Source organism: Symphalangus syndactylus, chromosome 18, assembly GCF_028878055.3.
Source record: "Symphalangus syndactylus isolate Jambi chromosome 18, NHGRI_mSymSyn1-v2.1_pri, whole genome shotgun sequence".
In the NCBI taxonomy this organism is placed as follows: Eukaryota; Metazoa; Chordata; class Mammalia; order Primates; family Hylobatidae; genus Symphalangus; species Symphalangus syndactylus.
In genome coordinates, this window is record NC_072440.2 from 64,018,506 (window position 1) to 64,033,449 (window position 14,944).

At 47.0% G+C, this 14,944-nt stretch overlaps 1 protein-coding gene across 3 annotated transcripts in view; it reads right to left on the reverse strand.

The window, feature by feature from the left end:
- Nucleotides 1–11,811: 11,811 nt before the first annotated feature.
- Nucleotides 11,812–14,944, reverse strand: part of RSPH14 (radial spoke head 14 homolog) — an 84,612-nt gene continuing 81,479 nt past the window's right edge. For all 3 annotated transcript variants that reach the window (XM_055251715.2, XM_055251716.2, XM_063623453.1), the window contains 2 exons: nt 14,218–14,354; nt 11,812–12,113 (listed from right to left, as the gene is read on the reverse strand). In XM_055251715.2, the coding sequence (XP_055107690.2) occupies nt 11,857–12,113; nt 14,218–14,354 (394 nt within the window). In that variant the 3' untranslated portion in view covers nt 11,812–11,856. The remainder of the gene's footprint in view (nt 12,114–14,217; nt 14,355–14,944) is intronic.

Below are 14,944 nucleotides of genomic sequence, written 5' to 3' on the forward strand. Positions count from 1 at the left end.
CCTAGCCCTGCCCTCACCTGATGGTCCTTCCCTACCCACCCTGGTAGCTGAAGACAAAGGGCATATACTCTTTGGAGTTCTAAGGCCCCACGGCCCCACCCACCACCTGATCCTCCCCATACTACCACAGTTGATGCTGTCTTGAAAGTGTCACCTCCCGGCAGGAGGCCAACCAGCACAAAAATAGTGCATTAAACAACCAAAACTAAGGACCCTCACAGAGTCCATCTCGCCCCACTGGCACCTCCACCAGAGCAGGTGCTGGTATCCACAGTGAGAGACCCACAGATGGTTCACATCACAGAACTCCATGCAGACAACCTCCAGTACTAGACAGGAACCTGGTAGACCTGCTGGGTGGCTAGATCCTGAAGGGAGACAAGAATCACTACAGTATGGCTCTCAGGAAATCACATCCCTAGGAAAAGGGGGAGAGTATTACATCAAGGGAACACTTCGTGGGATAAAAGAATCTGAACAACGGCCTTGACCACTAGACCTTCCCTCTGACAGAGCCTACCCAAATGAGAAGGAACCAGAAAACCAACTCTGGTAATATGACAAAACAAGTTCTTTAACACCCCCAAAAAATCACACTAGCTCACCAGCAGTGGATCCAAACCAAGAAGAAATCCCCAATCTGCCTGAAAAAGGTGTCAGCAAAACTAAGCTTCATAAATGAAGGAAAGACAGTCTTTTTCAGACAAACAAATGCTGAGAGAATTTGCCACTACCAAGCCAGCCCTACAAGAACTGCTAAAAGGAGCTCTATATCTTGAAACAAATCCTGGAAACACATCAAAATAAAACCTCTTTAAAGCATAAATCTCATAGGACCTATAAAACAAAAACACAAATAAAAAACAAAAAACCAAAGTACGCAGGCAACGAATAGCACAATGAATGGAATAGTACCTCACATCTCAAAACTAATGATGAATTTAAATGGCCTAAATGCTCCACTTAAAAGATACAGAATCACAGAATGGGTAAGAATTCACCAACAAACTATCTGTGGCTTTCAAGAGACTCACCTAAAACAAAAGGATTCACCTAAACTTAAGATAAAGGGGTGGAAAAACACATTCCATGCAAATGGACACCAAAAACAAGCAGGAGAAGCTATTCGTGTATCAGACAAAACAAACTTTAAAGCAACAGCAGTTTAAAAACACAAAGAGAGACATTATATAATGATAAAAGGCCTTATTCAACAGGAAAATATCACAATCCTAAATCCATGTGCACCTGACACTGGAGCTCCCAAATTTATAAAACAATTACTACTAGACCTAAGAAATGAGACAGACAGCAACATAATAATAGTGGGGGATTTCAACATTCCACTAACAGCACTAGACAGGTCATCAAGACAGAAAGCCAACAAAGAAACAATAGACTTAAACTATACCCTGGAACAAATGGACTTCACAGATATTTACAGAACATTCTACCCAACAACCACAGAATATACATCTATTCATCAGCACATGAAACTTTCTTCAAGATAGACCATATGATAGGCCACAAAACAAGCCTCAATAACTTTAAGAAAACTGAAATTATATCAAGCACTCTCTCAGACCACAGTGGAATAAAATTGGAAATCAACTCCCAAAGGAACCTTCAAAACCACGCAAATACATGGAAATTAAATAACCTGCCCTTGAATGATCATTGGGTCAACAATGAAATCAAAGTGGAAATTAAAAAATTCTTTGAACTGAATGACAACAGTGAACAACCTATCAAAACCTCCGGGATACAGCAAAGGCAGTGCTAAGAGGAAAATTCATAGCCCTAAATGTCTATATTGAAAAATCTGAAAGAGCACAGACAATCTAAGGTCACACCACAGGAACTAGAGAAACAAGAAAAAAACAAACCCAAACCCAGCAGAAGAAAGGAAATAACCAAGATCAGAGCAGAACTAAATAAAATTGAAACAAAAATATTCAAAAGATAAATAAAACAAAAAGCTAGTTCTTTGAAAAGATAAATAAAATTGATAGACCGTTAGCAAGATTAACCAAGAAAAGAAGAGAGAAAGTCCAAATAAGCTCAATTAGAAACGAAATGGGAGAAATTACAACTGACACCACAGAAATACAAAAGATCATTGAAGGCTACTATGAACACCTTTACATGCATAAACTAGAAAACCTAGAGGAGATGGATAAATTCCTGGAATGATACAACCCTCTTAGCTTAAATCAGGAAGAATTAGATAGCATGAGCAGACCAATAACAACGGCGAGAGTGAAATGGTAATTAAAAAATTACAAACCAGAAAAAGTCCAGGGCCAGATGGATTCACAGCTGAATTTTATCAGACATTCAAAGAAGAATTGGTACCATCCTATTGACACTATTCCACAAAATAAAGAGACAATCATCCCTAAATCATTCTATGAAGCCAGTATCACCCTAATACCAAAACCAGGAAAGAACGTAACCAAAAAAGAAAACTACAGACCAACATCCCTGATGAACATAGATGCAAAAATCCTTAACAAAATACTAGCTAACTGAATCCAATGACATTTCAAAAAGATAATTCACCATGATCAAGTGGGCTTCATACCAGGGATGCAGGGATGATTTAACATATGCAAGTGAATAAATGTGATACACCACATAAACAGGGCTAAAAGCAAAAATCACATGATTATCTCAATAGATGCAGAAAAAGCATTTGACAAAAATCTAGTATCCCTTTATGATTAAAACTCTCAGCAAAATCGGCACGCAAGGGACATGCCTCAATGTAATAAAAGCCATCTCTGACAAACCCACAGCCAATATAATACTGAATGGGGAAAAGTTGAAAACATTCCCTCTGAGAACTGGAACAAGACAAGGATGCCCACTCTCACCACTTCCCTTTAACATAGTACTGGGAGTCCTAGTCACAGCAATCAGATGAGAGAAAGAAATAAAGGGCATCCAAATCAGTAAAGAGGAAGTCAAACTGTCACTGTTTGCTGATGATATGACTGTATACATAGAAAACCCTAAAGACTCCTCCAAAAAGCTCCTAGAACTGAAAAAAGAATTCAGCAAAGTTTCTGGATACAAAATTAATGTACACAGATCAGTAGCTCTCCTATATACCAACAGCAACCAAGCTGAGAATCAAATCAAGAACTCAACCCATTTTACAATAGCTGCAAACAAATAAAATACTTAGGAATATACCTAACCAAGAATGTAAAAGACCTCAACAAGGAAAACTACAAAACAGTGCTGAAAGAAATCATAGATGACACAAACAAATGGAAACACATTCCATGCTCATGGATAGGTAGAATTAATATTGCGAAAATGATTGCACTGCCAAAAACAATCTACAAATTCAATGAAATTCCCATCAAAATACTACCATCGTTCTTCACAGAACTAGAAAAAACAATCCTAAGACTCATATGAAACAAAAAAAGAGCCCACAGAGCCAAAGCAAGATTAAGCAAAAACAACAAATCTGGAGGCATCACATTACCCAATTTCAAACTATACTATAAGGTCACAGTCACCAAAATAGCATGGCACGGGTATAAAAATAGGTGCATAGAACAATGGAACAGAATAGAGAACCCAGAAATAAACCCAAATACTTATCTTTGGCAAAGCAAACAAATACATAAAGTGGGAAAAGGACACCCTATTCAACAAATGGTGCTGGGATAGTTGGCAAGCCACATGTAGGAAGATGAAACTGGATTCTCATCTCTCACCTTACACAAAAATCAACTCAAGATGGATCAAGGACTTAAATCTAAGACCTGAAACTATAAAAATTCTAGAAGATAAAATCAGAAAACCCCTTCTACATCTTGGCTTAGGCAAGGATTTCATGACCAAGAACCCAAAAGCAAATTAAATAAAAACAAAGATAAATAGCTGGGACTTAAATTAAACTAAAGAGCTTTTTTTTTTTTTTTTTTTTTTAGACGGAGTCTCGCTCTGTCACCCCGGCTGGAGTGCAGTGGCGTGATCTTGGCTCACTGCAAGCTCCGCCTCCCGGGTTCACGCCACTCTCCTGCCTCAGCCTCCCGAGTAGCTGGGACTACAGGCGCACGCCGCCACGCCCGGCTAATTTTTTGTATTTTTAGTAGAGACGGGGTTTCACCGTGTTAGCCAGGATGGTCTCAATCTCCTGACCTCGTGATCCGCCTGCCTCAGCCTCCCAAAGTGCTGGGATTACAGGCGTGAGCCACTGCACCCGGCCAGCTAAAGAGCTTTTGCACAGCAAAAGCAACAGTCAGCAGAGTAAAGAGACAACCCACAGAGTGGGAGAAAATCTTCACAATCTATACATCTGACAAAGAACCAGTATCCAGAATCTACAACAAACTCAAACAAATTAGCAAGAAAATACAATCCCATCAAAAAGTGGGCTAAGGACATGAATGGAAAATTCTCAAAAGAAGATACACAAATGGCCAACAAACATATGAAAAAATGCTCAACATCACTATGATCAGGGAAATGCAAATCAAAACCACAATGTGATACCACCTTACTCCTGCAAGAATAGCTGTAATAAAAAAAATCAAAAAATAATATATGTTGGTGTGGATGCAGTGAACAGGGAACACTTCTACACTGCTGGTGGGAATGTAAACTAGTACAGCCACTATGGAAAACAGTGTGGCGATTCCTTAAAGAACTAAAAGTAGAACTACCATTTGATCCAGCAATCCCACTACTGGGTATGTACCCAGAGAAAAATCAGCCATTATACGAAAAAGATAACTTGCACATGCATGTTTATAGCAGCACAATTCGCAACTGCAAAAATGTAGAACCAACCCAAATGCCCATCAATCAGTGAGTGGATAAAGAAACTGTGGTATATACATACAATGCAATACTACTCAGCCATAAAAAAGGAATGAATTAATGGCATTTGCAGCAACATGGATGAGAATGGAGACTGTTATTCTAAGTGAAGTAACTCAGGAATGGAAAACCAAAATTGTATGTTCTCACTCATAAGTGGGAGCTAAACTATGAGGATGCAAAGGCATAAGAATGACACAATGGACTTTGGGGATTCTGCGGGAAAGGGTGGGAAGGGGATGAGGGAAAAAAGACTACAAATTGAGTGCAGTGTATACTGCTTAGGTGATGGGTGCACCAAAACCTCATAAATCGCCGCTAAAGAACTTACTCATATAACCAAACACCACCTGTTCCCTAATAACCTATGGAAATAAAAAAATTAAAAATAAATTAAAAAACAAATGAAATTTAACAGAGTTTAATTGAGCAAAGAACAATTCATGAATCAGGCAGCCTCCTGAGCCAGAATAGGCTCAGGGAGACTCCATTACAACCACATGGTGGAAGAAGATTTATGGACAGAAAAAAGAAAGTGGCATACAGAAAACAAAAGTGAGGTAAAGAAATGGCCAGGTTGGGTACAGCCTAGCATTTGCCTTATTTGAACATGGTTTGAACAATTGGCCCCCTTTAACTGGACAAAACTCAGTGGTTGGCACAAGAGTGGGTTACAGTCTGTTTACACCTCCATTTAGGTTATAGTTCATTATGTACAGAGAAACTTTTAAGACAACATTAAAATATGTAAGGAGGCAACTTTAGGTTAAACTTGATTTAACTGCTGTGTGGGATGGCATTTGTGCCTTTGGGCTGTGGGGTTGAATGACCAGCTGCTTTTTCCAGCCTGGCTCCCACACCTCTTAGGTCCCAGAAGCTGATAAAGGTATAATTAATGGACATTTGAGAACAGAGGCAAGGATGTGGTCCTCAGGACTTCTCAGTCCCAGCACAGGCTATCTGTGTTCCTGCCCCTCCCCTTATAACAGAGGCTCCTCTGTCCCTGTCTGATGAGTTCCCTCATTTCTGCTTCCTCCTCAGCCTCTGCTGCAGGGATGGGAACACAGGAGACACTGGTATGGAGGCTGCCCAGCAGGATGACACCCAGAAGACGTCACAATGCACACTGCTGGGAGCCTGTTCTGACTGAACACAGGGTCGTCTCATCTTCCAGGAGGGAATGATTCCCAGGAGCTGACCATGGTGCTAAGCCAGGTGAGCAGGCCCCAGGGGACAGGCCAGCACATGCTGCATGGACATCTGGGTGATGTTCAAGCCCCTCAGTTAGGTGTTTCCCCTAGGTTGTCCTAGAGAAGTGAATGTGCCTTCGAGGGCCCCAGGACAGCCTTACTGTGGGCCAAGTGCTGTGAAACTGGGAGTTGCCTCAAGAAGACACTCCCCAAGAGGTTGCCAAAGAGAATGGTGCCTATTTCCCTGACTCAAAGGGCTTCCTCTGTCCTCCAAAGAGCAGTGTTTGGAGCGTAGAGGTGAAATGTTCAGAGGACCAGGGACCATCTGCCCTAGACCCATAGCGAGAGAGAAGGGTGAGCAATTACTACAGCACCCCAGGGAGAGTCATGTTCTTGTACCACCACCTCCGCCAGCCAGTTATGGGGATCTGGGCATGCTAAGGTCAATTCTTTCTTATTAAGAGTAAGCCCATGGGTCTTCACACTGGACTCGTGGAGGCTGAGATGTTGTGAGTCCCTACACAGGCTTCCCTCCTGTGCCATGGCCTGCCTGCCTCCTGACCTTTGCCTATTCCCTCTGTTCTAGATGTAGGCAAGGAGACCAAGAGGTGCACCTGGATGATCTGGGACAGGTTCTGTGGGCTGGAGTCAGAAGGGCCCCAAAGTGGCCCCAGCAAAGGCAACAGAGGAGGTAGAGCATGGTGACATGTTGCAAGGTGCAGAGGCACTGGCCCTGGGAGAGGCAACTGAGAAAGTAGAGGTTGCTGAGAAGACGGAAGGTACAGAGTGGGGCAACATGTCAGAGAACCCCTACTGGAGGAGAGTTGTGGGCATCAGTGGGATCATCCCGATCACGCTCAAGGTCCTTGGCCTCATCTACTTTGCCTGAAGCAGCTGGGCTGGGGCCGTCCAGGAGGAGGCAGAGCTGCTGCTTCTCCAGGATCATCACGAACAGGGACAAAGCATTTCCTACTGGGAGACCCACGGGCCTGGGGCCAAGGATTACATTAACAAAAATATTCCCTTGGTGTCATGCATCAAGGGCTACCAGTGGCAGCACACACATGCCGTGTGGCAGGACAGAGCAAAGTCCATTCGCCATTACAGAAAGTATGCAAATGAGAACATCTGTTCCTTTAGAAAATGAGTCATTTTCTCCAAATGGCTGCACTGCATAAACACTTTCACTTTAAATTTAATTTTGGCTTTTCATGTCTATATATATTTGGAATTTTTGCTTGTGTTTACTTCACTGTCACCAATTCTTTCGTGTACCCAACTTCCATTGCTTGGTTCTCTCCTTATTTTCCAAGGTATGTCCCTGCTGGCCAAGATGCCGAGTTGTGGAAGCCCTACCCCACCCCTGCAAGGGAATCTCACCTATAGGTGCTCTCCAGCACTGATGACCACACAGGCGGTGGGGCAACAGGTGCCAGGGATGGAAGCTTTGGCCCCTGCCTGAACCTCGGTGGGACTGAGGCAGGCTCTGCTTTAATAGAACAGGCCTCCCCACCTGTTTAGCTTCTGCTGTGCTGCATCCCTTGAGGGCAGGTTAAGAAGAAACTCCCTCCAGGCCAGCTCTCCCCAGTCACACTCACAGCCTGCCTGGCATTGCGACATTATTGGGAGTTGGCCCCATAGGTTAGATCCACTTGAGCTATCAGACACTCCTGAGCCGTGTTTCCATAGGGGTTCCCTAACCTCTCCTTCACTTTTCTTCTTCCCAGTCCAAAATAAATGATTTGTGTCTTTAGGAAAAGTTCCAGGTGCCTTGAAGTTATTTCATCATGAGAATCACGCTCTGAAGGTATATTCACATGACCAGCCTTCATCCTTCAGCTGACACTTTTGAGTGCCTAATATGTGCCAGCCACCATGTCGAGCTCGAAGAAAATAACCGTGAACAAAGCACATGGGAACTTCTCTCCAGAGTATATGGTGTATGGTGGAAAATAAGCAATCACAGCAATAGCCAGCATTTCATGTGTCCTGCTGTTTTCAGGTAGGCCCAGGGTAAGTGCATTATCATATTCAAGCCATAGAACCACCCTTGTAGAGGGACAAGAATTAGACATATTTCACAGGGTGCAGTGTGTGCACTGCAAGAGCATCCAGCAGAAACCTCCATCTAGCCTCAGTGTCAGGGAAAGGGGGAGTCAGTTGGCTGGATAACAGAAGGGACATGTGTGGGAAGACATGCAGCAAGAGTACAAGGCATGTTTGAGGATGCTGAGATATGGCGTGTGCATGGAGAACAGTGGGAGGGAGAGAGTCGGAAGCCTGACCAGTAGGCCTTGTATGCTTTGGGGGCCTACATCCCTGGAAGTGTAGGCAAGGAAGTGATAGGATCAGATTTGCTTCCTGCTGCTGGGAAGATAAAAGTGAGACATGAACACCCACCAGGACACCGCTAGAGCAAAGCAGGCAAGTTGGTGGCAGAGAGGTAAAGAGGTGGAGACCTTTGGAGGGAGGGGCCAGGGATGACTCTCTGGCTGGAGCAGGTGAATGAAGGGGGCACCAATTCCAGAGACAGGCTGCACTGTAGTAAGTGCAGGTATGGGGAAAAGATGAACTCGTTTCTGACATGTAGCGTTTGAGCTGCGTGAAGATGTTTATCGCCATCTTGATAATATTAAGTCTTCTAATCCATGAACATGGGATGTCTTTCCATATAAAGTCTTTAACATCTTTCAACACTGTTTTGTTTTCAGTGTACAAATCTTGTACTCCTTTTGCTAAATTTATTTCTGAGTATTTTATTCTTTTTGATGTTATTGTAAATGAAACTGTTTTCTCAATTTTGTTTTTGGATGGTTCATTGCTAGTATTTGGGAATACAATTAATTTGTGTATATTGATTTTGTATCCTGCAACCATGTTGAACTTATTCATTAGTTCTAATCATTTTTAAGTGTACTTCCTTGGGAGTTTTCTTATACAAAATCATGTAATCTGTGAATAGAGAATTTACCTTTATTTATTTGCAATCTGTATGCTCTTTCTTTTTCTTGACTAACTGCCTAACTAGAACCTCCAGTACAATGCTGTATAGAGATGTCTTGTTTCTGATATCAGGGGAAAGCAATCAGGTTTTGCTATTAAATATAATGTCAGCTGAGTTTTTGCAGATGTTCTTTATTACGTTGAGGAAACCACCCTCTTTTCCTAGTTTGCTGAGAGTTTGTTTTTCATCATGAATGGGTGTTGAACTTTGTGGAATGATTTTTCTGCATCTATTAAGATGATTATGTGACTTTTGTCCTTTATTCTACCTATATATTATGTTAATTGATTTTCATATGCTAAACCAACCTTGCATTCCTGGGGTAAATCCCAGTTGGTCATGCTGTATAATGCTTTTTATATATTGCTGAATTTGGTTTGCTAATATTTTGTTGTGTTTTTGTTTCTATAATCATAACAAATATTGGTCTGCAGTTTTCTTGTGATATCTTTGAGTGGTTTTTGTTTGTTTGGCTGGAGTGCAGTGGTGTGATCTCGGGTCACTGCAGCCTTGACCTCCCATGCTCAGGTGATTCTCCTGCTTCAGCCTCCCAAGTAGCTGGGACTACAGGCACACACCACCATACCAGGCTAATTTTTGTATTTTTTGTAGAGACATTAGAATGACAGGCATGAGCCATCGTGCCCAGCTGATATCTTTGGTTTTGGTATCAGGGTAGTATTACACTCATAGAATGAGTTGGGAGATATTTCTTCCTCTTCTATTTTTTGGAACAGTTTGTGAAAGATTGGTATTAATTCTTGCCTGGAGACATTTAAGGGTAGATGTTAAGTTGAACATAAGAATCCAGAACTCAGGAGAGAGGCTGGGGCTGGAGTCCCAGATTTGGGGGAGACAGGGGAGAGAGATCAGGCCCAGCTCAGAAGGGAACCTGGTAGAGAAGGCCCAAAGCCAGGTGGATGAGATTGCACATGGAAAGTGGGAGAAGAGAGGGCCTAGAACAGAGGCATGAGAAGCATCAGCACCACTAGCCATGTAAAGAAAGAGGGTTCTACAGAGGAGACCAAGAGCACAGGGTCTTGCAGCAGGGAGTTTGATGATCTTGGCCAGAGCCTGTGGAAGGGGTACAGCCAGGCTGCTGTGTTAAGGCAGGACTGGGACATGAGGAAATGGACATGAGGAAATGTTTCCTGAAGGAGAAGAGGTTTCCTCTTAGGGGGCCTTTTTTAAAGTTTTATTTTGAGACAGAGTCTCACTCTGTCACCCAGGCTGGAGTGCAGTGGCATGATCTCAGCTCACTGCAACCTCCACCTCCTAGGCTTAAGTGATTCTCGTGCCTCAGTCTCCCAAGTAGCTGGGAATACAGGCGTGCACCATCATGTCCAGCTAATTTTTGTATTTTTAGTAGAGAGGGAGTTTTGTCATGTTGGCCAGCCTGGTCTTGAACTCCTGGCCTTGACTGATCTGCCCGCCTCAGCCTCCCAAAGTGCTGGAATTACAGGAATGAGCCACTGCACTCAGCCCTCTTAGGGGCAGCTTTTTTGAGAATGGGGATGAATCTGAAACCCCAGCTGGGCCCAGCTGCCCATCCCTTCCACAACAAGAGGCCCTACTTGGATTCATCCTGTGATTCCAGGGACAATAACTTCCCTGTGTTTCTTCTGGGAAAGTGAGGGCCCCTGGGGTTCATTGAAAGGACTGCAAGAAGGGGCTCCCTTTGAGATTCTGGCTTTGCTGAAAGGTTTACTCTGGGAGGAGTGGGCACCTCACAGGAAATATGACTGCCAAGGGCTGATGTGAATGAGGGAAACCTTCTTCCAGAGAGAGAGCCTCAGAAAGCTCCTGGGGAAAGAGTAAGGCTCCAGCTCAGACCCAGACGAAAGGGCCCAGCCCGGAAGCTGAGTTCTGCTCTGGCAGCTCCTCCAACAGAGGCCAGGACAGGCTGCTTCTCCCCCGAAACGAGGAGAACCATTGCCTCACCAGATCACGCAGAGATGAGTAGGAGGAGATTAAGGAGCTCTCCCAGTCACTCCCCAACCTCAGCCCCATGCCCCAGAGTCCCCTGCAGCTGGGCTCCTCCCCTCCTGCACCTCTCAGCCCACCTCTCTCTCCTTGCCTAAGCTCCCAGCCTGCTTGTCCCCTTCACTGCCGGAAAGGAGCCCAGATGAAGAAGGCACAGGCAGAAGACGGCTGCCCTGGGGGCCACACACACCCAAAGAGAGAGAATGGAGGGTGGGATGGGCTTCAGGCCAAGCTGGGGGCGTGCTTCAGTGACTTCCTTGCTTTGGAGAAGAATGCGGCTGTTTGGGGTAAGACGTTAATGAGGAAACCAGAACCTACCCCTGTCCTGAGCACTCATCCCTGGGGCAGCCTCTATGACTGAGTCGCCTTCTCCACGAAGAACCTGCATTGGGTTTCACCTATCACCTTCCTTCCCATGACCCATGGTGGGGAAGGGACAGACCTGGCTGAGCACAGCCACACCCAGCCACACCCCAGGGGTCAGTCACTCGATCTTCTGAAACCTGGGTGGTGCCTGGCGCATCTGGGTTCCTTCCTTCCCCCAGCCCAAGTCCCTGCCCCCAGCCTTGTCCCTGGAGGGCTCAGCCCTACTCTCTACCTTCTGAGGGGGACTCTTGGCCCCAGGAGAGAGAGCACAACTCGAAGGCCACCTCCCACCCAACCCCCGCACTGGGTTCAGCCTGTGCCACCTGGACCCGGTGCTTCTGGGCCAGGCATTTCCCCTTTGGCAGGAGAGCAAGAGAAGATGTGACTGTGCTCCAGGAACAGAAAGTGCCATTCGGACCCGAGATAAAGAGACTTAGCGCATTTATTCACTCACAGAGGTGAATGAGGGGCTCAGGGTTTGAACTCGATGACACTGACAGCGATCCGGGCTGCCCGCTGTAAGGCTTCAGCCACTTGAGGCTTTTCGTAAGTCTCCACCTCCAGGGCACGGAAAGTGGGCACATGCGCCTGCAGGGCCTTGCGGCCCTCGGGGGCCTCTGCCAGCATGGTAAGGGCCTTGGTGGCATTCAGGCGCGCTACAGTCATGGGGGAGTGAAGCAGCTCCAGGAGCGGGCTGATGGCTTGTGCCTCCAGGGCCGCATACTTCCCTGCAGGCCACCAACACAGGGCGTTCCAAACAGCCCAAGGGGCCCCTCTTCTCACCCCCTCTCACCCTAGCCCTCTCCTGACCCTCATCCTTGTGCAGTCTCAAGGGGTTTATGTCTGGTTTATGCCCCACCAACATGCCCTCACCCTCAAGGCTCTTGTACCTTCGCTGAGTCCAGTCTGGGCCTGGCCTCTTCATCTCCTGCCTTTCTGGCCTCAACTGGCTTCTCCCCATCCACCCTCGTATCCTGCCCAGGAGTTCAAGACCAGCCTGGGCAACATAATGAGATTCTATCTCTAGAAAAATTAATTTAAAAATTAGCCAGATGTAGTGACAGGTGCCTACAGTCCCAGCTACTCAGGAGACTGAGCGGGGAGGATCACTAGAGCCTGGGAGTTTGAGGCTGCAGTGATCATGACATTGTACTCTAGCCTGGGTGACACACCGAGACCCTGGCTCTTAAAAAAAGTAAACCCAGCTGGGCACGGTGGCTCACATCTGTAATCCCAGCACTTTGGGAGGCCAAGGAGGGCAGATCACGAGATCAGGAGATTGAGACCATCCTGGCTAACACGGTGAAACCCCATCTCTACTAAAAATTTAAAAAATTAGCCAGGCGTGGTGGTGGGCCCCTGTAGTCCCAGCTACTCAGGAGGCTGAGGCAGGAGAATGGCGTGAACCTGGGAGGTGGAGCTGGCAGTGAGCCGAGATCGCACCACTGCACTCCAGCCTGGGCGACAGAGTGAGACTCCATCTCAAAAAAAAAAAAAAAAAAAAGTAAACCCAATAGCTCATTTATGTTGCCAATATTTCTTGAGCACCTACTCTGCACAAAACACACATGGTTCCCGAGAGATGCCCTCCTCAACCCTTCGCTGCCCTTTCCTGCTGTCCTTGCCGGCCCTACGCTCCTGCAGTGCCCAATGGACTCTCCCCTTTGCTGGTGGAACCTCTCAGCCTGGGCCCTTCCGACTCCCATTGTCCTTGGGATTGATCCCAAGCCCTTCCCAGAGGAGATTTGTCCCCTGTATTTGCCCCACTCATGCTGGGCTTCTCCTCCACATCCCTCATCACTGCGTCCCACGGCCTGGCACGTGGCAGGGGCTTCAGGACTCTCAGCTGGAGTGACAGCTTGGGAATAAGTGGCCTCATCTCCCTGGGTCTCAGCCTCTTGTGTCTCGAGCCCCATGGCCCTCCAAGCACTCCTACAGGAAGCCTGGACCGAGAAGGACACTGGGCTGAGGCTGCCCCAAGATAAACATGCAGGGGGTGCCCCTGCCACCGTGCAGTCAGCATCCTGACTATACCAGTAAAAGGAGAGGCTGTGGACTCCAAGAAGGCCCCAACCTCTCCCATCTGCATACCTCAAGCAGCATTAGGGTCAGGTGTGCAGGGCCTGGGAGGACCTCTCTTTGGGAGGCTGATTGCAAATCCAACCCAGATGGTCCTCCGTGGAACTCAAAGGAAGCACAGGGCCCCAGGCTGGTGGGTGTGTTGGGGCCAGGGGGGAAGTCAAACGCTTTCAGGGGTCCTGGGAGTGCCACGCCCCAGTCTGCCAGGTGTGGAAACAGCCCAGGGTTCTTCCATTAGCCCGGGGTTGGGTGACTTAGAGGGGAAGCCTGACTGGCTGGGAGTCCCAAGGTGGGGGGCTTGGGGAAGATAATTCTGAATCTGCCCCCTCCCCCAGTTTAAGAAAAATAATTATGATGAATAAACACCATAGACTCAAGGGCTCCAGGGTTTGCTTAGACCTCAGGGTAACAGAATCATGGATGGCAAAAAACTAATCAAGCCCTGAGTCACAGCTCACGAGGGGCCTGGGTGGGAGGCGGGAATTCCAGGCCCAGGGAACAGACTGGTACGAAGGCACAGAGGTCCTAATGTGAGTGACTGGTGAGGGGCCACTGTGCTAGGGAGAAGAGGGAGGGCTGAGCCTTGGACCCAACCTTGAAAGGACATCAGTGACAGGCCAAGGGGAGGGTTTTTTTTTTTTTTTGGCAAAGTGTGGGGTTTGGGGGACAATACCCAGCCCCTGAGCACAGAAAGCTCATCATGGCTGCTAGCCTGCTGGGGTCTCCCTCCCTACGGCACCCCCACCGCCTCACCTTCAGTGATCACTGTGGCGAACATCAGGGCACCGGCAGCGTTAGACTTCACATGCTCCACTGGGTCTTTCAGCAGACGGACCAGGATGGTGATGACGTCAAATTGACACACCTGTTTCTTGCCCTCTTGAGACATGCTGGGGCAGAGAGGGAACAGAGAGGGGCTCTGCTTGGAAGGGAGAAGAGGGTCAAGGCCCAGGAGTGCCCCAGGGAGACACAGAAGAAATAATTGTGTTGGGGTTACCCCAGGTAGTCCCAGGACTGGTCCCCATGATCCAGGACTGGTCACGGCAGGGATGCTGGGCTGCAGAGGGGCATTGGTGTGAACGCAGCCCACTGCCAGTGCAGACCATGGGGTGACAGGGCCTCATTCTGAGCCAGCACACAGAAAAGAAACAGCGCATGTTCTCCGTGGCCCCAAAATGGGGAACAGCAGGACCCAGGGGTGTCCACCACAGGGAGACCTGTTTTGACTTTGCCTAAGAGCCAGAGCTGACAGTGATGGGCCAAGCTGCCCCCAACAGCAGCGGCTGCTGGGCACTGGGCAACTGCAACTAAGGACTTAGACCAGGTGACTTTTAGGCCACTTACTCTGGCACTGAATGAAGTTGTGGAAATGAGGATGATGGACTCCCCAAAAGTTTCCTGAGAGAGGGTCAATTCTGTCCCCTAAAAAGAAAGGGCTCCCTGGGCCAGGAAACACTGTTCCCAAGCCCCACAGGAGTGC